This window comes from Lepisosteus platostomus, chromosome 23, assembly GCF_059453375.1.
Source record: "Lepisosteus platostomus isolate fLepPlt1 chromosome 23, fLepPlt1.hap1, whole genome shotgun sequence".
Taxonomy (NCBI): domain Eukaryota; kingdom Metazoa; phylum Chordata; class Actinopteri; order Semionotiformes; family Lepisosteidae; genus Lepisosteus; species Lepisosteus platostomus.
In genome coordinates, this window is record NC_142633.1 from 9,294,931 (window position 1) to 9,320,750 (window position 25,820).

General features: G+C 45.5%; 1 protein-coding gene across 3 annotated transcripts; it reads right to left on the bottom strand.

Annotated features, from left to right (window-relative positions):
* Positions 1-108: 108 nt before the first annotated feature.
* rcc2 (regulator of chromosome condensation 2) lies at positions 109-25,141 on the bottom strand. Of its 3 annotated transcripts, none has more exons than XM_088617274.1 (13): positions 24,830-25,141; positions 19,585-19,793; positions 16,901-16,994; positions 13,109-13,252; positions 11,617-11,748; positions 10,681-10,769; positions 6,938-7,052; positions 5,481-5,647; positions 4,313-4,493; positions 3,546-3,651; positions 2,704-2,776; positions 2,297-2,374; positions 109-1,522 (listed from the first exon to the last, which is right to left on the bottom strand). In XM_088617274.1, the coding sequence occupies exons 2-13, from the start codon at positions 19,786-19,788 to the stop codon at positions 1,418-1,420; spliced, it is 1,488 nt and encodes a 495-aa protein (XP_088473400.1). In that variant the 5' UTR covers positions 19,789-19,793; positions 24,830-25,141; the 3' UTR covers positions 109-1,417. The 3 variants fall into 3 exon arrangements, with proteins under 3 accessions (XP_088473400.1, XP_088473402.1, XP_088473401.1); XM_088617276.1 differs by lacking the exon at positions 24,830-25,141 and adding an exon at positions 24,451-24,758; XM_088617275.1 differs by lacking the exon at positions 24,830-25,141 and adding an exon at positions 24,402-24,758.
* Positions 25,142-25,820: the final 679 nt, after the last annotated feature.

A 25,820-nucleotide genomic window follows, 5' to 3' on the forward strand; every position in this document is an offset into this window, starting at 1 on the left:
CACACACCAGGACACTGGATTCACTCTCTCGCTTCATTTACAGCGTTTGGAGCCCAAGCAGATCTGTGGAGGGGGAGAGTTAGTGTGTTAGGAACAGGGCAACTCGGGTGACAGCATGAACCTTTTTATTAACATTTCCAAGAAATAATAATAATAAAAAACGAATAAACCAGTAAAACCCGAAACAAGAAACAGGCTAACTGACCCCCAAGGAACATACACCGGAGAAACAAGACTGACTGCCACTCAAGGGGACAGGTGTCCAGTCCAGCTCATAGGCACAGAGCAGCTTTTCAAAAGTCGTGCGCCCGGCTGAAAAGAATCTTGGTAGCAAAAAAAAACAAGACAACTGCAAACAAACTTAACACCGTTATGTCAAACTATATATAATATATCTGATCCAAGTTGTACTTCAGGGAGGCTTTACAAAATGTATCTTCCTGTCAAACAGCACCAACTATGTTGGAATCAAGGGAACATTTTTTGCAAATTAACTGTAACAGCAGTCTAACAGGCTTGTGTTATCAGACAGGTAGCACTCCTGGGGTACTAATCTGTGTGGTGTGGTCTTGTCGAGTGGTTAAAAGAAGGGATTTCTGAAAACGATCCCTCCTTTCGAACCTTCAAAACCACACCAAAAGATCAGAACTGGAACAGGAAAAGAAAAAGGAATGTAATAAGTCTCGACTGAGGCAGCCCAAACTGACCACAATGCAGCTGGAAAACGTTGTGGTAACCCAACCTGGAGGGACTGGAGTACAGCAGAGAACATTCTGGAGTGAGTTCATCTGAGGACCGACTCCGTGACATTTCTTACTCCAATGACACAGTCTGGGAGCCTCACTCTTTTATTGAGAGAACAGCTTCGAAAAACATCTTTCTCAGCAGGTTGAGTATAGAGTAGGCTGCTCCAACTGCTTTGACACCTGCTCTTTAGTAAGAATATATCTATCAATATGTACAGCCAAAAAGGTAAAAACATCCTGTATAAAACACTTAGATCTTCTTGACTAGACTCTTGAGAGCTGAGGGAAGACCATCGCTGCAGAGAAAGTTAAAAATGGCGCCTGTTGGAATGTTAAGTGCTTCACAAGGAGGAGGGTGCTGATGTCTGTACTGACCTGGAGCCGACTGGCATTGTAAGACACTGAGGTGATCAGGTTGAGAGGTGCGAGTGTGACCGCAAGGGGAAACATTTGAAGAGGTAGCGGTTTTGATTTCATTTTTACTACCTTGTTAAAAAGGTATTCAAACCCAAACCAAACCATGTTGAACAGAAAAAAAAAAAAGAAGGAGTGTGCTCATATCCAATTGTTTCACCGCCCCCCCACCAAGGCTGCAAGGGGGTGAACTAGAGAGCGGAGTGGATCCTGGAATCAGTTGCCCATCGGAGGTGAAAGGTCGGGACGGCGGCCAATCAGAGCATGCGAGGGTTGTACTCTGGCAGCTTCTTCAGCCTCTCCTTTTCCTGCTCCGTCTCCTCGCGGGCAATCACTAGGGAATGGGAATATCCCATCGCCACCTGCAGCGACAACGATGCCTCAGAACAGACGCCCACCCAAACTCCCGGGCTTTTCTTCGCACAACGCTAAAAACCACGCGGGCAGCGTTCCCACTTCGTGAACGTGGGTACGTGTACACTCATGCCTGCGGTTTTCAGCAGCGGCAAGCACCGGGGGAAAATAACCACAGGTTCGCGGAACAGGAAAAACCAATAAAAAGAAATGTCTCTTGGTGGCCATTAATGCATTTCTTGAATGCAGTTCTGAACTTGTAAAAAATAGATTTCATCAGGAGATCAATGAAAAGCTGAATATTTCCAAAAGGTGCCCTTCCCCACACATTTAAATCCAATAATTAAATATTAATTTAATACAATATTTAATTAATATTGATATTTAGTATAATAGAATTTATACTGAAGAGCATTAAATAATTTAATTCAAAAATTAAAATGACCATTTCACACAAGTATGTAATGTGCATGCCGTAGTTATGGAACCGATGTAGCAGTGTGAATTTAAGTGCTGTGCCTGGAAGGAACAGTGTATGAAGTGTACGTAGTCCATCCAAATTCCTGATAAGAAACAAAAGGCAGGCTGTGCCAAAGTTTCTATTAGAAAATAGAAGGAAGCCAAAAAAAAAAGGAAAATGCTTCCTTCAAGGATGTAATTCAAATCGACTGCTTTACACATGAGTTGGGGGAAAAAACATGACAACTCGAATTTCTGAACTGTATGAGAGACTAGGCAAAACCACACAGGACAGACAGACGAGCTCCAGAGTGCCCGCTCACCTGCTCGGAATAAACTCCATCCAGAGTCTTCACCTCCTGGGCAGTGGTGGACGACTTGGGCTTGTTATCACCGTAACCCTGAAAACAGCAGAGACGCTGTGATTATTGTTGTTTCTTTTAGTTCATTAATGTTATTTTAAATTACCTTTAAGCCAATGCATTAGTACTTTATCATATAAGGGAGGATTACTTTTGTCTTGTAACCACGGAGACTATACTGATAGTATAGGAGTGAACGTCGTTAGATGCAAATTTGGCTATTTGCGATGGTTCTCTGCACTGAATGCTCATGGATGTTGATACTCTACTGTACTCAACAAGGCAATTAATTTGTTCTAACCTTTACCCAAAATTGCTGCCAAGTCCAACATGCAGAAACAGTTTAGCAGGTGGCGAAAAGCTCTTACCAGCTCTCCATAGGTGGGTGAAGGGCCCCAGCTGATGGTGCTCTCATCGGCTGCAATGATGATACTGCTTTTCCTGAAACACACGGGCAATGCACACTGATTGCCAAGAGCTACCCCAAAGAGCATGTCGGTTTCTCATCCCAGACACACAACTCTAATATATCGGCAACAGTAGGTACAAATTCCATTCAGAAGTGAGACAGAGAAATGCTTCTTTACACTAAGTGTGGTGGGTGTGTGGAACAAGGCCCATGTGTGGTATGAGATATTGTAAATAAAATCTTAATGGGGTTCTTAGATCCTCAGGATATAAATAACCTTATGAAACAACCTCTTACTTGTAAATTTGATTTACTGCTGTTCCAGTTTCCGGTGCTGAATCTGTACTCTAAAGGTGAGGCACTACACTACTGATGGACTCAACACACCCGCTCTTTGACCTGCTCTAAATGCAGGAAAGCAAAGAAAAACTCAGGTGGGCTACAGCATCACCAATCACCTTCGTGATCTCTAGGGATTCTGCACCAAGTTACTCCCAACACAACCTGTTACTGACAGTGTTGCGGCTGAATCGGTAAGAAATGAGCAATGGGAGTCCCAGTATCTACGGTATCTTCGATTGCCTCAATGTCATCTCTAGGCTGGAACTGGATGGAAAAGAGCACACTGAATTCTGTCAAGAGTAACCTTGCAGCTGGGTGTCAAATCCATAGCTCGAGTTTCAGAACTTGAGCAGCAGGATATCACTGTTTCTGTCTTACAGGGACCCGTGAGATCACAGACAGTGGGCAAACACCAACCTTCTCCCACTGACAACACAGTAACCCCCCCAGGGCACTCACCCACAGGCCAGACTGCGGATCTTCCAGCCACAGAGGTCCTGCACGGCTTTGGGGTACATGGTAGACTCCCGGGAGGTATTTGTAACCCCCCAGAAAAATAGCCCCCCTGCAAAGAGCACAGAGGCGTTACACTGCAACTCAGCAAAACTGGATCACTCTTTGCGATGCACAAAACCAACTGTAAATCAAACCTGAAACATTGATCATTAGTTACAAAATATGTTCTCCAGCTGCCAGCCGCTAAATTAACACAGATCGGCGCTAGACCTCCACGACAGCCAACGACGCGCATGTATGTGGCACAGCAAAGCAGCAGGGGATATTACTGCACAAGAAGCCAAGAAACCCCCCAGCTACCACCAAACCGGTTCAAACAGTGACATCTAGCCCGCTGAGCGGCATCATCTGGGCAATCCTGGGCAAAACCAGCCACCGGCTTTCCAACCAGTGTTCTCTACACCGCAGGTCTTTCCTGCTCGACCTGAGAGGGGGTCACTGGCTACACTTGAGATGCAACAGTCCACCCCACCCACATCCCCGAGAGGAGTGCGGCAAATGCTCAGGAAATGTTCGCGGGGTTCGCCAACAAACTTGAAGCTTACACTGTTGTGTTTACTGCTCCATCTAACGCCCAAGGTGGTCCAATGAATTCAGAAAAACGCCTCTAGAGCTCACAGGGCCCGCGAACACCTTGACCTGCAGTCCGCAGTACAGAGTTCCCAGGGCGCCTCAGCTGTGTGAAGGTTTTGGGGCGGCGGGCTACTCGCCTGTTTCGCTGACGGCGAAGGAGCACTGGTAGCCGCAGTAGACCTGGGAGGCGCCGCGGCCTGGGAAGTCGAACAGCTTGACCAGGCGGGGCACCATCTCGTCCTTCTGCTCCGTGTGGCCCAGGCGGCCGTACCCCCCGAACCCCCAGGAGAACACCCGCTTCTGGGAGTCCAGCACCAGCTGAGGAGAGGCAGGGAAGAGGTCAGGGCCGCGGGGGCGGGGGACTCGCTGTCCACGCAAGAACAACATTTCTCAGGGTCACTGGTGTACCTCCAACCTCCAACAGTAACACACCCGAGTCTCGGGGTCACTGGTGTACCTCCAACCCCCAACAGTAACACACCTGGGTCTCGGGGACACCGGTGTATCTACATCACCCCATCGGAAAGACACCCGATTCTCGGGGTTACTGGTGTAACGACATTCACTACAAAGTGGGAAACTCTGGGAAAATCGCACTTCAACTGCAATTAAAAATGTTGACATTCAGCTCGCATTTTCTGCCAAGCTGGGATGAGAAAACCAAACAGCAGCCCCAAGACACAGCCGGTCAAGTGGACAAATGACAAACTGCTTCACCAGCTGAATTAAGGGGTCTTGAGTAGATTTTTCTTACTCTGGAAATGGAACCAAAAAAAAAGGGCGATTCCTTATTCGATTTTAAAAAGATGTATTCACTGAACAAACAAAACACCCATTCCAACTTAGGACAGAAATGAGAACTAGCTCTAAAATGTACTTCAATACAGCTGGTTACTTTTGCACAGCCTGCTTTTTGTCAAGGAAATTTAGGAAGGAGGCTGTGTTATATATATATCTAACGCCCTCTGGTGGTGAGGCTGTGTTAAAGCCTAGCAGCAGCAGGCAGGCTGCTATTTGCGATGCGTGCTGCAGAAAGGATGCAGTGTACCCTGTGCCCGTGAGTCCTGGTTCTGAAGTATTGTGATTAGATGCAGGAGTGGACTGGGTCAGGACAGAGTGATGCTACAGGGCTGTGGAGCTCGGCAGGCGACAGACGGCCGTGCCGAGCGAGGACACTGGGATCACCCGCGGCCGTGAAGAGGGGTGTCACATTATCCTCCTGCTCTGCCCCTGTATTGGCGTGGCTGGGCTGGGCTGGGCAGGGCAGGGCAGGGTGAGGCTCCATGAGCCGCTCTCTCGACTCACCGAGTGGTTGGCCCCGCAGGCCACGTCCCTCACCACGACGTTGGGCACCGGCAGAACCTGGCCGTCCTTGGTCTTCTCGATGAAGATGGCCACCCTGCGCGGGATGAGCTCGCAGTCGAACTCGATGCGCTGGGCGCGGGCGATGAACTTCCCGTCCGAATTGTGCCCTGCGCGCGACACACAGACAGCGCGGCGTCACGCATTTCCATATCCCAGAGCGCAAAGAGCCGAGCCAACGACCGGGCTCGAACCCAGAACAGCACAGCAATGTTCATTCAGTGCAGACTCCCTGCAGATTCCGGACTGCCAGTAAAAAAATAACCGAAACCAGTTTCCAGTTTTGACTCTGTCAAAGCAGCTGGTCATGAGGAGCAGTGCTTAAGGAAAACGCCATTTATACTGCAGTATAATATTAAACTATACCTATATTGTACTGATGTCCAATTCTTTAATACCTTTTTAATTGGCTAGTGTGTTGCACAGGATAATTGCTATAGAAGAACGCGGCCAGGTTGACAGTATGAATTCCTAAGTCCTTTCACTGCGTCGCAGCAGAATCTACTACTTAATTCAGCATGGTACCACAGCCATTAGGAGAAAAACTATTTTGCCATCTGTGATTTTCTTGATTATGTGAAACATCTGGCCATCCTGTCAATAAACTGAGCTACATGGGCCAAATAACCTTCTCTGCCTTGTAACTTGAAAGGAACACTCTTTAAACTCAGCAACTATTGTCAGAGTTATTGCATTGCATTCTGGAGCTGCAGCGTCAAACATAACTGTTCTCCTGTTGTGTTGTGAGAAAGGATAAATCTACTTCCACAATAAATTTCAGGCTCATGTATATTTTGGTTACTCCTATTTGGTTTAATATAAAGACTACGTTTTAAAGAACCGGACCTGTCCATTTTGGATACGGGTGGTTCACTTTCCGATATTTACAAGTTTCCTTTAAAACATTCAGAAATTATGTTCTGCTCCCTTATCTTAAACCAGCACTTATTTGAACTCTTCCAGAGAGAATACAGCAGTACAGCAGCACATAATATGAAAATCAGGACAGGGCCAAACAGAATTTCACAGGGCGCAACAACTTCCATTTCATTCATTTACTGTCAGATTTCTACCACCGGCTCTTTGAACGGTTAACAAGGTTCACTGAAACACTTCTGCCGGAAAAGCTGCTGAGGTCCAGTATTTTACCCCCTCTGGATTCCAGCACAGATCACAATCAAAGCTAACTTTAAAATAAATTAAAGGTATGATGAATACAGTCTCATGAGCATTCCCCCCCCCAAATTAATTTCCCTCTTCCTTTTCGTTTGGGAAAGGAGCAGCTTGTGTTTTTGGGAACTGTGACGACAGCCCAGCTCGTCAGCACCCCTGCAGGTCTTGGCATGCTCTACACTCTGAGCGCCCGTGCCCCCCGGCCCCTCCCCGAGCCCGGTCATTACCTAGCTGCCCGTACTCGGGACACCCGAAGGAGTACAGGTTGCCCTTGCAGTCCACCACCATGCTGAACTCGGCCCCACATGCCACCTTCACCAGGGGCTGCCCGTTGTACTGGATCTGTGGGGAGAACGGAGCTGTGAGCACAGGCCTCACCTCTCTTTGCACGTCCCGGGGGAACACAAGGTCTCTGCTCAGATGTGCTTCCTGGAAAGAAACGATTCCCCTTGTGGGGAGACAGGAAAACAGAACCCAAAGGTATACATCATTGCTTTAATCGCCCATCAGGATTTTGCACAAAGCAACATGTGCTCCTTCACCCTCTTCCCTGATGAGACCTCCGACTGGCACATCTCCCGTTCCCTGTCCTTTGCCTGGCAGGCAGGTGGCTGCTGAGTGAGTCCTGTCCGGAAATGCTTCCATGAGCTCCTGGAAAAACCTCAGCAATCGATTGATTGGGCCCCACTTGTCGCCCACGGAATCCCTCCTGTGTAGCTGTCAAGACGTTCTCTCCTCCTCCCATTGTTTCAACGCAAAAGCTATTCAAAACCGAACAAAGAGCTAAGATGTCCAGACTCCTATTCTAAGGACCACAGGGCAGCCCAAGTGAGCAGAGCTTTCCAACTGCTTACATTAGAGCGTGCCGATACTAGCAGTTAGTATCTCTTCTGATCCCCTCAAGTGTCCTACGTGAAGAAGACCAACTGATGACTTCACACAGATGTTTTAGAGTCTGTTCTTGGAGACTTTTTAGATAATAACTTACCAAATGAGGTATACCTTTATCTCATACTCAAGACAAACTACTCAATCCATAATTGAGCTCACAAGAAATGAGTAATGGTTTATGGGCATGTTCAATCAGGGGGTTATGTGCGAAGAGAGGGGGTACCCTGTAATTACACGGGCTTAGAGGAGGAGTACATTTAAGGCATTCTGGTGTAGTTGTGGGGATTCTTGTAGGAGTGGTGTGAAATGAATATGTACGGGTAAATGTCTGCTGTGTAATGGAATATTTACGCGTACTTTTGGTGTTTTTTCTAGGTTTCTCTGCATGTTAAACAGAGCTTCTTTGATGCAAAACAAACTACACAGAAATCGGAAAAAGTGTTATCGTAGCTTGAATACGATATCCAAATTTAAGCAGTTAAGAGAAAAACAACCTAAAGCTTTCGGTTAGTCGACTCGTATAAAACCACTATTTTAATTTTCTTTCCTGTCTCGCCAGATCATGCAAGAAAGTCCCACATCAAATAAAAGCACAGAATTATAGAACATTCAACTGCATGCTGAAAAACAAAATCCCTTTACTGCACACAAGTCAGCTATTTCAGACACATTCTCCCTATTGAGCTACAAATGACAGAATGACAATCAAGCTCTTTCCATGGGGAAGAAATCTATTCTTCTGCCTGCAGTATATTCTGCTGAGACAGCCTCTTTTCTAGTGCCATGGGGAAATTTTGCTCAGATTGAGATATTTTATTCTGCTTGTAGCTTACGTTATTATTCCATTATAAAATGAACAGTCTGTCCCTCAAAACTCCCTAAGGTCTAGCTCAGAAGTGTGTTTCACAAAGAATTTCCTTGCGAGAAACAAAAGGGAATCCGTAACATAAGACCTACATTTTTGAAAAGGCTAGGACTCTCATGATAATTTTTCAGAGTGAATGTTGTTACATTTTGGCATCTTTAGTGTAATTTAAGTGCAGGTCTTATTGTATAACATACTGATGCCTCATTGGGGGCTAGCATTTTTGCATTAAGGGATGAGAAGCATTTATTATAGAAAACATTACGGCCAACGTTTTACATATATGGTTATATGCTAAACATTTCTCTCTATATTTCCCATGTAGATGCCAACATGGAACAAGTAAAACAAATACAAGTGCGAGACATGGCAACGTTTGGTTGAATAAAAAAAGAGCCATCAGCCAAGCCGATAAGTGTAAGTAAACCATTTTACTGAAATGAAACTGTGGCATCAAATATTCTGAGGAACAGAAAAAAGCAAATAGCCCAAAAAAAGGAAGGGATTATGCCAAGATTAGCCGAAATCTAACTGATTATCGCTGACTGAAAGACACGACAGTTAGCAAAACATAAAAAAATCACTGTAGCTGTCATCGACGCCAAGACTGGGGTCATGGTAAATATATTAAAGATAAAATATTTTGCAAATGAGCACAAAGCCCAGTTCACCTAGGACTGTAAATAACACACCACGCTTCCAGTTAGTCTCATATTTATGTCTGGAATTGGATGCAATGATCAAGGTTTCTTAAACATGATCCAAACTGTTCTCTTTCTAAAAACGGATGTCATTAGCTGACCTTAAATTACTCTGCCACTAAACTCGAAAACGTATTCTTCTGATTCTGTGCTATTCTCAGGCTTGGCCTTTGTAATAAAATTTCAATTTGCAGTAATTGCGCCTTGGCTAAACCTTACAGACTGATAAGGTAATACTGCCACTGTGAAGGACCTACAGCAATGATTTAATGTAAAGTGGTTTAATTTGATATTCAACAATGAATAAACCAGGGTTTTCCAATTCATACAATTACAAATGTATTCAGCATATGCTTCCATAACAGAAAACATTTAATACAAATTTTAAATTAAAGTATCTGGATGATTTTAATTAGAAAACTAAAAATAACGCCAGCACTCCGCTGTGAACAAGTAGTTTATTACCAGCAAATTGTTCTGTGGAAACGTTCTTTGCAAACGAAAAAAAAAAAAACACCCGGACCCAGAAAATAAATTTAAGCAACTGAACGATCTTCATATTAAAAAGGTTCACAGACTAGCACCCAATGGAAATAGTGTAAATGTTAGAGCTCATACAATACTGCCCATGGGACCTTAAGTGCATTTTGTCTACTAGAATATTAAAACAATTCTTATATTTTACGCATCTCTTTGCACCGTTTTGTAACTTTCATCTTGACAGCTTTTATTTTAACCGGTGAATGCAGTTATTGATAAAGAAAATGGAGTGGTGGCATGATGTATTACACTACTGACTAATTGAAGCTGAGAAATACTCATCGTTTCTATGAAGTCATATCAAGAAGGAGCTGCTTCTGTTAGCTTCTCGCAATTTATTCTGACCAATCTTTCAACTCCCACTGCACACGAAGAGTGGTGCGCAAACATGATAAACCAGATATTCACAGGGTAGAGTGGTGCTGTGTTAACCCTGCAGACAAACTTTTTCCCCCAAGGGGAAATGTGGCTACCGAATCCCTCGGTTGGGACAGAGGCACTCATGGGGTCTTCAGGCTGGGCCCATGTTCCCATGTTTGACGTCACAGGAGGAGATGTGCCCTGTTCAAACTAGTGGGACGAGAGAGACTATCACTCTTTGGGACTTGTGTGTTTTTTTTAGAAAGGCCAGGACACTACTATGGTGTTGCATGCCCTAGTGTTGATGAAAGGCCTCAGGAATGCAGTCCTGCAGTCCGGTGCCTTAGTAGACTTACTTTCTCCTACCCGAGATTTTACCAAAATTTAAATTCCAGTAAAAAAGAAAGAAATGACTGACTTGCCTTGATGGCAGGGCAACATCCAAGTGGCTGTTAACTGAGTTTAGAAAGGGTCAGGCCCACAAAGACCGGCATTCAAAACATGCAATGGGGGAAAGGACCTGCTCTGGCCTTCAGACAGAGGACTGCATCCCTGTTAGCGGCCCGTGGGGGGTTTAGAAAAGAGGCCCCGAGGCTGTCCGGGGGGGGCTTACCTGCGCAGGGGTGGGTACCGCGTCTGTCTGGTTGCCGTGTCCCAGCTGGCCCAGCTTGTTCTCCCCGAATGAAAACGCTGAGCCGTTCTCTGAAGAGAGAATGGGGGACGACACTCGCAGTCAGTCCGGCTGAGGTTAACTACACGACGCGCACGCCGACCGCTGACCCGCCACACCTTAATCACACGGAGAGCCTCCCTCTCAAATCTCCAGGCCCTGAGAAACTGGCCACGAAAACAATAAGCAAGCCCCCAAAAGGATTTTTCAAAGAAATGAAGAACCCCACCAGCCAGCCTACAAAAAGGAGGGTGATGGACTTGAGAGAATGTTGAATGTTGACCAGAGCCCCAGAGGTGCAATTCAGTGCTGGGGCCGTTCTACTCAATATAGGAGACCACACATCACTCCAGGCTTTCAAACTGCTATTAAGTAACAGAGAGGACAAGCCGAGTAGTTTGCTAACATTTTCTGGCCATCAAGACAGTTGAGCACAACTTTTTTTCTTTTTGCCAAATCCAATTTGTTTCAAGAGGCGCGTTGTAGTTCTAGGACGTTTCATGGCGGGAGCATGTTACAGGAGGGGGACGAGGTCGCATCACCTTTTCACGAGGCAAACTGCGGCTCGTTTGAGCGAATTTGGTCTGGCTTACCTCCCACTGCGGGTGGTGCCAGACCAGATCGCCGAGCCCCATTCGACACCTTTACTGGTTGAGCCACTCGGGAGCCCCAGGGGGTTGCTGAATGTTTTACCTCGCACACAGAACGTCTACGCCAACTTTCAGAGAAGCACCCGCTGGTGGACTTCGGGCCATAAGACCGCCTCGCTGTCTATAATCTCAGGCCGGCCATCACCAGTACAAGTGTTAAATACACACAAAGACCCCAGGGCGATATCTATCCACGTCTGGGGTCCGGAGCGCCGCGCCGGTGGCAAACCTGTCAGTGCCATGGTGTGGTTGCGCCCACAGGCCGCGGCCACGATGACCTCGCTGCCCAGGGCCTCCACCAGCTTGGGGGCCTCGACCCGCTTGGTGTCGCCGTGGCCCAGCTGGCCCTTCTCGTTGCGGCCTGCGGGAGGGAGAGGGGGGGGAGAGCCGTCAGCCCGGGAGCAGCCGGGAAACGGGCCCGACGAACGGAGCCAACAGCGTGTGGCAGCGCCACCTGCGATCGATGCGCTGCGTGCTCGCAAAAAAAAACCCAGACGCGTACAGAATAAATCGTTAAAGAAAACTCCGCTCTAAAATCACTGCTGAGCCTTGAACGCCACTGGAACGGGTTTAAGTCCAGCAAACCCTGAGGAAGGAACACCCAGATTGAGGATCTGAAGACTGAAGACCCATCTCACATCCTTCATCGGTCTTTTGAACTATCACTATGTTCTCTATTGGATAAAATGTACATGCTCTTTAAAACATTCGTATATATCCAGTGATCTAATTATTATTTTGCTTGAAGTATAGGACAGAGTCCTTATACGGCACACTTTTACTTTCATAATCATTTTATCGTCCTTTTCTCGATTGAATTTTTTATATATTTTGCACTGCTCACTGCTCAATTGCCCCCTTGTGGATGAATAAAGTCGTTTGAATTGAATATGCTGCATACTCTCTATGTACAGGGTTGCATGCAAGTCAAAAGGAACACAAACCTGAAACAAAACACTGACAATGCATAAATGGGTCTAATAACATTAAATCAAAGTTTAGCACTAGCCATCTTTCACTTGACCAAGCTGGTTAACAGGATCCCAAAGGCAAAGCAGTGCAGACAATGCTTCGATGTCTGTTTAACACTGCTCGCGCTATTTAAGCACCGACTTCCCAACCAAAAACCGCAGCAGAGAAATTCACCTTTTAATTTAGACAGACAGGCTCTCAGACATTGTCAGTCTGTCGGCTCATTGCGCACTGCTGCTGATGCCTTGTTTCAGCTTGTGCCCATTATTAGTTTACTTCTGACTATTTATACCGAGCTGGTCATTTGTAAGAAAATGATTTTGGCCTTCTATTCAAAACGGCTCTGGCGTGAAAGAGGTGGAAAGGGGGCAAGCATTCATTTCTAGACACAGCCCATTCTGAAATTCGCGTTCCTTCACTGCCATCGTTCATTAAAATTTCGACAGCTTTTTTTCCCCTCCTTAAGAAACAGGTGAATGAAATCTCACGCAACCAGGCACCAGAACAATCTCTCCAAAACACAGCCCTAATACAACACACTCCCGTATTTCTTAAAGTCAGGGATATAACGGGATCAATTACTTGAAACAAAATACATTTGAAATATAGTCACCTTGTGCCTGTTGTGTTGTCATCAAATAAATATTTGATCAGTTCGGATAAGTCTAAGCTCTCTTTAATCTGAGGCCTTTTCTAGCCAACTTTATACCCAGCCGTGTGCGTTAGGGATCCGGACTCCTGCTACGTACCCCAGCTCCAGAGCTTGCCCTCGGTGGTGATGAGCAGGCTGTGTGCGGCGCAGGGCCCCGACACCACGGCACTGACCTGCACTCCACTCAGACAGCCGTAGCGGTGCGGCCCCCACAGGTTCTGCCCCAGGTTCCTGTAGGCCGCTGTCGAACACACACACAGATACGACATCAGGCTCTGCTCCCTCCTGCGGCCCCCCGCGACACCCTCTTCCCTCAAGAGCAGGGGTCATTTTGCTCCTCCGACGACCCCCCTCCGGCTCACTCAGTCACAACACAGAGGAGACCCCCCCCCCCACCACAAGAAGCGGCGTGAGTAATGGAGCGCGTCAGGAATCGCTCAGGAGTCACTGGCGTCAGCGTCGCGGGATCAAAAGGAAGCCCAGACTGTGAAGGCCTGGTTCTGAGACAACAGAAGACAGTCTTTACAGGCTCCTCAGGAAAGCAGGCGACAGATCTTTCTTTGGGAAAAGATTAGGTTATTTATGAAGATGCAGAGAGCAGGCCCCTCAGTTTTACGTACAGGCCGATGACTGGTAAAAGTGAGACCGAGCCGATTTGAGCGTTCTGGAAATCAGAGCAAAGCTGATGCCTGAACTTGTGCGTTTCAGTCCTTGATTTGTGTATTTTGCACAAAGGAATAACGTAAGGGGGGAATAACGTAACGTAAACGTACGTTATTCCTTTGTGCAAAATACACAAATCAAGGACTGAAACGCACAAGTTCAGGCATCAGCTTTGCTCTGATTAACAGCTACAAGCCACTTTGAAAACTAACAGCTCTGCACAATACATTCAAGTACAATTTCAGAATTGCTCTTTGCACTTAGGATGACACAGAGACTTGCCCACACTAGGTTAGGAGCTGGGACTAGGTGCACAGGTTTGAGTTTTCACAATAGATCCGTTTATCAATTTAGCAGAATGCTTTTAGCTTCAAGGTTCCCCCCCTCCCTCTGGTGCAAACACAATGGATTCTGGAAAAAGAAAAGAGCCATCATTGACTTCCCAGATGGTGTTTCGTGCAGCTAACACTGAACAGCCCCAACGGAGAGAAACGAGCCAAACGAAATGATATTGCACTGTCTGCTGGCCGGTGCAAACAACACCCACTGCCACAACACAACGTAGAAGAGAAATTCACCAAAGTTTTTTTTTATGTAAATAAGGAAACCGTGTGAGCCAGATCTCATGCATAACTTTTGTCTAAACGCTAACAGATTCTAAACCACACTCCGTGTCAAGCCTCCACTTTCTAGGAGCAGCACCCTGTGTGAAGGCACTAATCTGTCTGGCAGACAACAGACAGGGCCTGCCACAGCTGTCAGGCCTAGTCAGACAAAAGAACGAGACTGGGATCCAAGGCAACACATGCCAGAGACACAACTAGCTAGAGACATGAGATCTGCTCATCCTAGTTTGCTTTCTTTTACTTAAAACCGAACCCCAGCCCTGGCAACTTCTATTTCATAAAACAAACATTCAATATCCCCAACACGGAAAGGGCAAAAGAAGAATGATCAGAATTCGCACTGAAAGATAAGCGTTGGATGTATTTGCAGAATCTAGACTCAGACTTAACACTGTACATGTCAAGCAGCTTTGATCTGAGCAGACAACTTGACCTGCAAGAAGAATACACCAAGCAGAGCTTAATTCACTGCAATCGTTTCAGAAACGCCTTGATATTAGTCACTGTCATGTGGACATAAAGCACATGACTAGAACATGTGCTAGAACCTCATCATCTTGTGCCAAATATTCTCAAGCAATGCAAAATAATTAGGCTAGCCACTGACTGGTGCACAAACGTGATTATGTAAGGTAGGGAAACAAGGCAAAATAGTACTTGTTTCAGTTTATTGGAACAATGAGCCATGGCAGAGATTCAGATACCAGGCAGCCAGTCTCCTTCCATGCTTCAGAAAACCTGTCTTATCACGCAAAAAGCCTTGAAATGAGAGACAAGCCCAGTGCTGCTGTCCTTCACAACTATTAACGCTGACAGACAGAAGATGCTGTCAGAGCCTTGAGAAGCAGCATTTAGTTTTCCACATTCTTCAATTATCCTTGTGCACATTCTTACAATTCTTCGGGTGTAGTACAGACTACACACAAAAACGAGCCCAACAGTTTCAATGACTGCCAGTTCTATATCAGTGAGGATATGAATCACCCACCAAATCAAACTTTAACGCTGTCAAGAACAAAACAGCACTATTAAGTCATTTGGTTCCCAAAGCCAGTACTGCTGTGTAAATAAAAGCAGTCAATTATTACACCTGTCACCTACTCATGTTAATTCAGTGAACCCGAACTTATAATTCAAGGGCAACATGAATCTTTCAATTTCTCCACCACCTAAAAACTAGACAGTGCTAATTAAGTCTTAATACTTTTCTTTTCAGCGTATTTAAACGTGCTTCGGGGTTTGCTGGAATGCAAACGCATTGGGTGCTGGAATTTTACACTTAAGTGACAGATTAATTACCTGCACCAAGGAGTTCATTTACCCTATCTGTTTGTTTTTTTTTAAAGTACGGAATATCAAAACACGTTGGAACAAAGCAAGGAGGATTTTCACTACGTGGGCCGCAGAGCATGCTGGGGCTGGAGCTGAACGAAAAGGAACACATCTAGTCTCCCTTCTGGTCACAGGCCAGAAGAAACTCAGGAATAACTCTAAGGGATCACTCATCGGGTAGTTCAAGCAGGCAGCTGCGACATCATGCGTAGGCAGCAAAGGAACAAGTAAAGGTTTATTCCACGCTGAAAGAAGAAAAACGTCTGTGGAGCCTTCTTCAGGTGTCAAACGCTGTGTTTCTTTTCTTTTCAGCATGGAATAAACCTTTACTTGTCCCGATGTGCCTCATTAAGCATGTATTTGTGATGCAGGCCATAAGGTGCTTGTATAATACACCGATGGCACGATAACACAACATGCACTTTTTAAGCGGAACTGATGACAAACCACTGCTACAGGCTGTATCTGTGCAGAACATAGCAGGCACGACAAGAGTCCACTCCCATGTCTAGGAAAGTCCCGTGCAGCCAGTTTACCCACCATCTGGGACACCATTAGTACGTCGGGACACCCCACAGAGTTATTGTGCCTCCCGCCTTTCAGTCCTGGCGGCTATGGCGCATCGGGGGAAAAAAAAATTAAAAAAAAATCGAGCAAAGAACGCTCTCTCCACAATTGATCCTGAATTGATCTGCCTGACCACAGCCTCCTCCTCCAACAGCTGTCATAGCACCAAGTGAAGTGGGGGGGGATAGATGCTGTAGAGGGGGAGATTACAGGATGCCCACGGAAAGAATCGCTTCACAATTGTACTCTAACACCGCAGCCCGGCCTTGGACCCATTGTGATGCACCAGGGACCTTAAACCGCCTTGGACCTCAGTTTGAAGATGGGGAATCCATTTACAAGGACACTGGAGAAAAGGATGCAATGGATCCCCTCCTCACACACACATACCAATCCTCTGTAAGGACAAGGTAAAGACTTATTTAGGGAAAAGACCAAGGGACATCTCAGTAGAAGCCATTTCTTTGCATCTCCTGTTTTTCTTATAAGATGTCGTTGAAAAAAAACAATTAATTTAAATGAGAATTACGGTGTGTCTGCAGAAATAAGCCGAGACCCCTTGCTGTTGACACTTACCTTTTCGCCATTCACCAGGTAACCCCGTCGGTCACACTGAATCGCCGCTTTCGTTCTACAACTGAACGAGCTAAAGGGAGAGGGATTGTGAACGGGGAGCTCCGCCGTGTGGCGGCGGCACCTACCCTGCTGCTTGGGCACCTCTTTCCGGCCAATCAGGTCCCAGTTGGTGGCTCCGAAAATCAGCAGCTGGCCCTTGACCTTGGGGCTGTCGAGTTTCTACGGAAAGAGGAGAGCAAAAATACTGGGCAGGGGACAGGACCGCGGGCGAATGCCGATCTGGAATCGCTGCGCGCTCACCACTATTGCACTATAATGACTGCACTGCTGGACACACTGTTCCTAAATTTGTAAAAAAGTAAAAGACAGAATCACCGCAACTGACCCCTTTTGAATGATATGCTGTTTGCAACGTAACGAATCAGGTGTTACAGCTGCAGTTGCCTGGTAATATCAGATGGTCAGAATCCAGTCAGCCGTACCCTAAAGGCTCTTCAGGTAAACGTCTACATGACAGCATGAGACAGGTCTGTTATTACCTAACACCTCCTAATTTGCTTGGGAATAGCAAAGGAAGAAAAACTTGCGTATTCATGGCCTCCAGTTAAGTCACATGTGCAAAGGTCACTCCTCTCAACTGAACTGTGCTCCTTTATGATTTATCTTGTGGGCACATCAATCAGGTTTTGAAATTGTGCTGACATGGCCTGAGTGTCCCATCCTAGTTTGCTGGAGTCCTACAACTCAAGTGTTGCTTAACGCAGAATCAGACTGTTTTCTGAAGGATCCCAAAGCAATGAATCAACAAACTCTTCCCGACAGAAGCCTAACTGGACTTGAAAGAAAGGCTGTAAAAACTAAACAGAAGCCTCAAGCTGAAGAGAACTTGTCTACCAGTTATTTTGTTATTCTCTGTCCCACCCCTCACTCCCCAACTGAGTCTACGATGCACACCTTCCTGTGCTCAGCCACAAGAAGAGCTGATGCTTTTGTTTTTGTGGGCTCAGTTCGTTTCTTATTCCTGTGTGGGCGTGCACTACAACTTTCCACTAGTACCAACGGATCTCACGACGACAGCACGTGACGTCAGTACCAGCCATTCCCTCTGACAAGACAACAGGAACTGAAACTCCAGAGAGAACCGGAGACAGAAACCAGCATCGTCAGTGTGGGCACAGCAACAGAGACTGGCAGGAGCTGTAGCTGCTGCAGAAAAGACAGGCTTTTAAACCCATCTAGAAACCTGAGAGTCCTTGTAGTGGGTCAGTTTCATAACTCATCTATTTAATGCAGTTGCCCTAAGCCATATCAGACTCGATTAGGATGACTGTCCCTGTGGCACTGGAATATAAAAGTAGAGGCACTGTAAACTGGTGATGTGGCATTTTTTAGCTTTTTTTGCCAAAACAAACTTTAAATCACAAAGTAGGCATAATACTTGGGCTGGGCCAAATAACACTGCCAGCATAGTCCACAATTATACTACTTCATCATCAAAATTTGACAACTGAAATGAACAGAAATCATTTGCTGAAATGGTCCATCAGCCAAGAAAACGGACTCTCAGGACAGAGGCAGCCCATTCCCATAGCCTTTTCCCAGAATTTAAAATAAATCCCAGTGAGGCACAAGCAATGAAGGCCAACCTGGGCCACTACAGGAAAACGTAGAACTTTTCACAACTTGGCTCTTAATTGGATAAAAATAACCATGTGTACAGATAACTCCCTGCAACTACACCCTGCTCATTTCCTTTGACCACTTACCACAGACCTCCTCTACTTGGTAGGAAGGGCAGACCAGCTCAGCCCCGATTCCCTTTGAGAACACTGTGCTGAAGCGACTGATCTCTGCTGGGTCGGATGGATCTGAATCTTTATTCAGGAGACCAGCTCATGATTTCCCTTGTATTTGAGACGTGAAAGCCACAGCAACACCTCCATGTAAAGCACAGTCCTCCCACACCCTGAATCTAGAAACCCTCAGCAATGAGAACAATATACAAGTTCAGAGGAGCAGGAGGTGAACTGGTTATGAGCCCTTATCATTACAACCTGGTCCTTGAGGTTCTGCAGGTCACTACAGAGTAGGATTTTCATGGCTGGGCCACTGCCAGGCTGCACATGTGCTCACGTATGTGCTCAACAATACCCACAGTGCAAAGCAGGGCTCCTCACTAGTTGACTATACACACTGCAGTAAAGGCAGCCAAGGATCGACAGAGGGGAGATTAGTGATGGCTTAGGACAGAGTGGATGCCCGAATCCTGACTCCAGCGTCAGCATCCTGCAAGGATTTCAACTCCTTCCCAAGCTGGAGCTCATCCTGGTTTCTGTCCCATTAGGCAAGAAGAGTATTAAGACTTCCTATAGATGGGAGACTATCTTAGGTTAACTCACCATTTGTGCAGTTGTGCAGGAATTAGGGTGAAGTACCTTGCTCAAGATATAAAAGCATGTCTACACATGGGATTTGAGCCCTAACCACAACGCTACTACGCTGGCAGTGGTGCTGGTTTTATAAGTAGCCTCCAATCTACAACAGCTGCAGGTCCAAGAAAGCTGGTATAATTACATTAGTTCAATTAAGCAATCAGAGACACAGAAGGAGGAAGACTGCATTGGTCCCTGAGGATTCTCCAGCCCTCTGGCTCGTCAAGAGACCGGAAAGAAAAACCCGACAGTCTATTTCTATACATGGAGGAAACAGGACTGCAGCTGTCCACCTGCAGAGGCCGACGATAAAGAGGGCCCAGGAGTTCCCACCGCCAGCGTGTGACGGCTGGGCCGAGCGCCACGGGGGGTCTTACTATTTTCTCCTTGACGTCCTCGGCCACGGTCACGGGCTGCAGGCCCGACTTGGCGGCCGGCCTTCCGGGCTTCTTGGCGTTCTCCTGCTCGAAGTCGTCAAACTCGTCGTCGCTGCTGAAGTCCCGCTCCTTCCTCCGGCCCCCTGCCCTCTTCCTCTTCACCCCCCCGTTCCCCGAGACGTCGGTCACCTTCTTGCGTGGCATGGCGTCTGAGAGAGAAGAAAACGACACCAAAGGCACTGGGTCAGACGGGACTAGAGGCGTTTAAAAGAGGGTTCCCGCTAACTTTACGTCCATGAACGCATGAATAATCAAGGTTATTCCTCAATAACTATTCAGGGAGATTAATTAAGATATTTCTGGGGCTGAGGCAAGAGGGAGTAGAGTAGGTCATTATAGCTTGCGTAGCTAAACAACATTTATAAATAAGCCTTTGTAACATATTCTTTTTGACACAACGAATGAATATCCATCCATTATCTTTAACTAATTCAGGGTCGCAGGGGAACCGGAGCCTATCCCAGCAAGCAACAGGCAGAGAGCAGGATACACCCTGGAGAGGACGCCACTCACGCCAGGGCCAATTTTCCCAGTTCTGAATGAACCTACCAGAATCTCCTCGGACTGTGGAACGAAACCCATGCAGACACAGGGAGAACACAGTGGGGTTACAACACTTCTTTCCCGACAGGATGGGCATTTTCCAGCATGACAACACCTACCCACAGAGCAAGTGGGATCGCTGAGTGATGAGCCATGGAGGACACAAATATAACACTGATGTTACCCATAGGTCACGGCCTTCTCAGCCACCTGATCGGAACCCAGTTGAGTATTTAGGGATATTCTGGAATGACAGCATTTCCCACCTCCAGGAAGAACAGTGCTGCATCCCTGCAGCAGATTTCCAGACTCTGGTAGACTAGTCGTGGCAGACACAGGCAGGACCGACCCAAAGCCCTGTTAACTGACTTTAGATTGGAGCTGCCATTTTTTCCCCACTACTTTTATCTTCATGTGGGTTCTACCGCATGAACATGTACTCTGATGACACATCAGCTCCAGGAACAAAGCAATGGCACCCACAGGTTTGTGAAGAGACTGTGGAGCTGTCACCAGTATGCATGGTCACATATAACTGGAAATGCTACCTAGTAACTCCAAGTCTAGATCATGGGTATCCAACTACAATCCATGAGAAACTCAATCCTATAGATTGTTTTTTTTTTCCCCACCTGGTTCTAAAGTGTAGCAACATGCGCAAGTCATTCCTTCAATTAAAGAAGTAACACACTCCACTCAAGGAACTCCTTTAATCAATGACACCTTCCAGTCCAATGGATAGCGAAATGAATTTGAACAATTCACTTCCATCTGATGACAATCAAACGATTCCAGGTCTTAAACTTGGTTCCATGGCATGGGGAAATCGAGGAGCTGGACAAAAGTCTGGAAGAGTTGATCCAGCTCAGCAATATCGCACCGAATAGCACACATTCGTCCTATGTTATTTTGATGTGCACACTGCATCGCAATTTGGGCACCATACCGTCCTAAATAACTTCTGCATCGCAGAGCATCTGCATCTCGGAAAAGTCTGAGCTGTCATAGTTCTTCTTTCACTTCGTGTGAAACTGGTGTAAAATTCTCACTATTACTGTTGGCAGAGCTTTAGAAATGTATCATACGGGAGAAAAACAGGTAGAATGTCACTATGGCGCAATCACAGATGCAGCTTCAAGACTTGATTGAGTGTTGCTAAACAGGTCACTGTAACCAAAAGATGAGGAGGAAAAACAATTAAAAAAAAACTATTGCTAACGACCTTTTCAAGAAAAACTGAAGCAAAATGTGCTTGACCTTAGCATGTACTGCAAATCTCCCTGGATAAAGGCATCTACTAAGTAAATAGGAAAGAAAATCCCAGAGACACTTCCCTGCTTTATTTTGGCAGTGTGGCATGACCTTATGTGTTTGGGTCTGAGGGAGGGTAACTGCTGTGCTCAGATCCCCAAGGTTTTATGAGACTGAAAGTCACCATGAGAGGAGACAGATATGGGTTCTCAGTCAGAAGACAGGCAAGGGCATTAGCTGAACCGCACAGACGCCCCATCTGAGCCAAAGACATGGGGTACAAAGAAGGCAAAAGTCTCCAGTAAGTGAAGTATGGTGAAAAGGTTGTGTGAGAGCTTCTATTGCAGCCACTGAGATGGGGGGAAAAAGTTACCCCTCCATGCCAAAACTGGGGTAAGGTCCTGTTGCGTGTCATTCTGTAGGCGCAGAAGACAGATCAATAACCTCGAGGTCTGTATCAAGCAGTGTCATCTGCTCTGGTCCAACCAGGTGCACACGTTTTCAGCACCTTCGCAGCCAGGGAACTAGGACAAAAACAGCACAGCAGAGGAAAGGGCTCAAGCCTGGCTAGCAGCTTCCCAAACTCCCCATTCATTGATTCGGGCAGGTCAGGGGAGTCCTGGTGCCAAATCAACACACGACTCTTCCCTTCCTTATTAACAAACAGCAATGCAACAGTTCTATCTATGCATTGTGGATCAGTGCTGTTAACAGCAAACCATCCTCCCTTATTAACTCTACACAAGTCTTTCTTCTCCGTTACTGTGTTACTACGACACTCGCTAACTGAAGGGCTGTGTTTTTGGGAACATTCCTTCATCTTAACAATGAACAGCAAGAAACAGTCCTTGCCTTTTTCAGAAACTCTGACAAAGTCTCTGGATTTGCATATTGTCACACCCTTAAATACTTAAATTAGCCAATTCTCAAACGCCCTTAACAAATGAGTACCTTGCTCTGACCACAGCTGTGACTTTCCCTGTGATCCTTGCCCATGAAAGCTGATTTTTCATCCTAAAACTGCCTCTTTGTGCTCTCAGCTTTCCACCTATACAATTCCTTGCTTCTGTATTGCACTGTTCATCCACAAAAACTCTTAAAGCTTCTATATATAGGAAGAAATGCACTATAAAAAAAATCCTTAGGGATTTCTGTTTGTCTTGGATCATTTAGGGTGCAAACCTGCAAGATTCACATTTGTCATCTTTAAGATGCATGGTTTTAAAATGATTCATTTCATATTCTTCCCCCACTTCATGCAATGTTTTTAATTATTTAATTCATTGGGCTAATCAAAAGTGATGATATCACTGAGAGCCGCGAATTTTTATTGAAATGGATGACCTTGTGGGGATAGGCTCTGCTCCCCTGCAATCCTGTATTGGACATAGCATTTTCTAACCACTAAAACTGCAGGACTCCTACTGGGATTTGAACCCACAGCCTTCCAGTTACAAGTCCAGAGCTCCCTTCTTCGCCTATGACTGCAATCTCCATATGCACTTCAAGCATATGTTGCAATAAAACTGATGCACAGCTCTTCCGAGACTGTAAAAAAATAAACTGCTCTTTCACCTAAAACGGAACGAATCGGTTAGGTTTCCACTTTTCACATCCCAAAATATGTCAGAGCTTTGGCACTAAACAACAAAGCAGGGTACAGGAAATGATGTCTTCAGGACTGAAGCAGGGCGAGAACGAAATATACTTGCATTCAGAACAGTTTTGCAAAGGCGCGACTTCCCGGGATGATCACGACTGCAAAATAACGACTGGAAAAAATCCGGTTTTCAAACAAACTTTGTGGAGCACAGCATATCCAGAAATTTACCACCCTGTTCCCTAGATTGATAAATTCTACGGCGGCGGAGCCCCTGTAATTGTGTTTTAATAGCACACCTTTCTTGGTAATTACTGCATTTACGCTAATTATCACCTGCAACGAATTCGTCCGTCAGCTGCAGGAGTACAGCTGAAACACAGCGGCTAACAAATGACATCCTCACAGTTCACAAGGGGCCTTTTCAAGTCCGAGTACATACTTTATGCTCATTAAACACACATATAAACGTCCAACCGGAGATATTCTGCATACTTTTTGAGGTTTTTTTTTTCGGGTGAGCTATTTTTTTCGGATGTAGCGAAAGCGCATTTTCAGTGTCTCGGAGTTAAAAACCCGTATCGATGTGAATGTTTTAGAGATCCCAGCAGTTCAGCATCCCGAACTCACCAAGATCCATCCTTATATCGCGAAATATGATTAACCTGGTATCTGACAGACTAATTCTGCGTGGGTGAGAGGAAAGGAAAAACGCTTCACGAAGGCATACCACGCAACTGAAATGCGTCGATAAATGCGTCTATACCGTATAAAATATTCCCAGTTCCGGGCTAAATCTAGCTCAAGACGAGGGTTTTGTCTTTGTATTATCGCTCCCGGTGTACAGAAACAAAACGTGACTGGCTCGATCGCCCGTAACAAAAGCTTCTTGTACAAAACCAGGAGGGACGAGAAAAAAGCTTACATTTTAAACAGCTTCTGCTCGCACCGTTGCTAATCCGATAACCGTTCCGTTCGCTTAAACGAGCCTTTCTGTGTAAATTTAAAAAACGAGATCACGGCAAGTTCATGAAAGTTGCAAATGGAAGAGCAAAACGTATCTAGACTGTAGAAACGGGCAGAAAATAGAATCGGCAACATCAAAAAATATATATACCGAAGCCGCGTCTCAGCTGAGTCTTTGTTGTTTCAAACGCAGCCCGGCTGCTCGGTGGATGAAAAAAAAAGACATTTCTTCAGACACTTTGTAATTAAGCACAATTAGGCGGAACGATCGCTCGATCTCAGTTTTTGTTTTAAAAAGCGGCATGAAAAAGTCAGTATTTATAACCGATCCTTTTTTTAAAAATAAAAAATAAAAAAGCAGATCAAAATCAATGTATAATCATTCAAGCTTACAAACCTCAATACACAACAAATAACGCCAAACAAACTTTTTTTTTCTACCGCACCTCCGTAAAGTTTTAAGTTGGTGGGGAAAAAAAAAAACTCTGGAAGCTCCTTCGGTCTTGTTTTATGCTTTCTTCTGGGATTTTCTTCCTGGTTTTCACGGCTCTCTTCTGCTATCCGTCCGTCTTCCTCCTTTTTTGATTGATTTTGAACAAAAGAAGCTGCAGTCTGCTCGCTGAAACCACGTGGGTGCCCCGCGATCTACATTCATTAAATAAGTCAATTTTCTGCACCGGGTTCTGGGAGCGAAAATATACAACCAAACCTCCGATACCAAACTTTTCCCGAAAGAATAAAACCCCTCATCCACAGCCGGGATAAAAAAAAAGAACCGCGACGCTATCGGATCTGTATCTTTTTTTTTTCCCGTACATTTATTACCTGTGATTTGGAGGCGATCGCTGCAAATGTAGATATCCGATTATGTCTTTAAAAAAAAAAGGAAGGTCTGTAGGTTTAGGCCCTCCTCCCTGCGCCGTCTCTTGTCAGTCTTTTTGTTAAAAATGTAAATATGAGCCCAAGATGCAACATACAAAACAGAAACACATGGGGAGCCGGGAGAAAAAAAAAGGAAGGACTTCGCTGAAGTAGAGGAAAAAAAAAGTGGAATAAAGCGAAACAAAGAACGAACACCGCCCTCTGGCGGCTCGGAAGACTCGGCTAAAACCCGGGTTGATTGATTCGGTTTAGCGGCGCGATAGTGCGGATTTGAGAAGGTGGACAACGCCTCTCTGTCTTTCGGTCGCCTCGGAAAGTAGTGTACAAACCCTGCCCTGCCCCCTCCTTTTTTACAACAGACTCTTCGGAAGGGAGGTGCCGGTTTCGGCAAACCACTTGCACACGAAACTGTTCTGTCCGAAACAAGGACAGTATGTGAAAAATGTCCAATTCCAAAAACAACGCTGAATTATAGCAATCGGATTAGGGAGAACATCAAAATATATACGAATTCGCCCACGGCGCCCTCCCCCCCAAAAAAGGTTTTTGAAAACGTATATTTTTTGTTGTTTTGTTTTTATCCTATTGGTTGCTCAAATGAGGACCTTACTTGGTAGCTTGTAGGAAAAAGGTTGAAATACTGTTGAAAGGATATATATTTAGTAACATGTTAATATCTTTTTATCAGCAGGTTAACGTTTCTAAATAACTTTACAAATTTTTACCGGCGAAATATTTTCATTTATAAATTTTTATATACGTTTTTATTTATACATTTAAAATATTTCCATGTAAGCTTTAGGTGCCTTTTTGTAAAATGTTACCTTCTTTTATGCACATTTCTAAACATCTCATTGTGACATTAATGGTTTTGTTAGCAGTAAGTAAACATGCTGTCATTTCTGTTTATTACTTATAGACAATGCTTTTAATC

Bases quoted from the DNA above. Each gene is read 5' to 3' on its own strand.
- rcc2 (XM_088617274.1), bottom strand. From the start codon at position 19,788: ATGCCACGCAAGAAGGTGACCGACGTCTCGGGGAACGGGGGGGTGAAG. The intron at 5,648-6,937 runs GTAATGACCGGG...TGTCGCGCGCAG, and splicing joins TCCCGAGTACGGGCAGCTAG to GGCACAATTCGGACGGGAAG. The intron at 4,494-5,480 runs GTGAGTCGAGAG...GCCTCTCCTCAG, and splicing joins CCTGCGGGGCCAACCACTCG to CTGGTGCTGGACTCCCAGAA.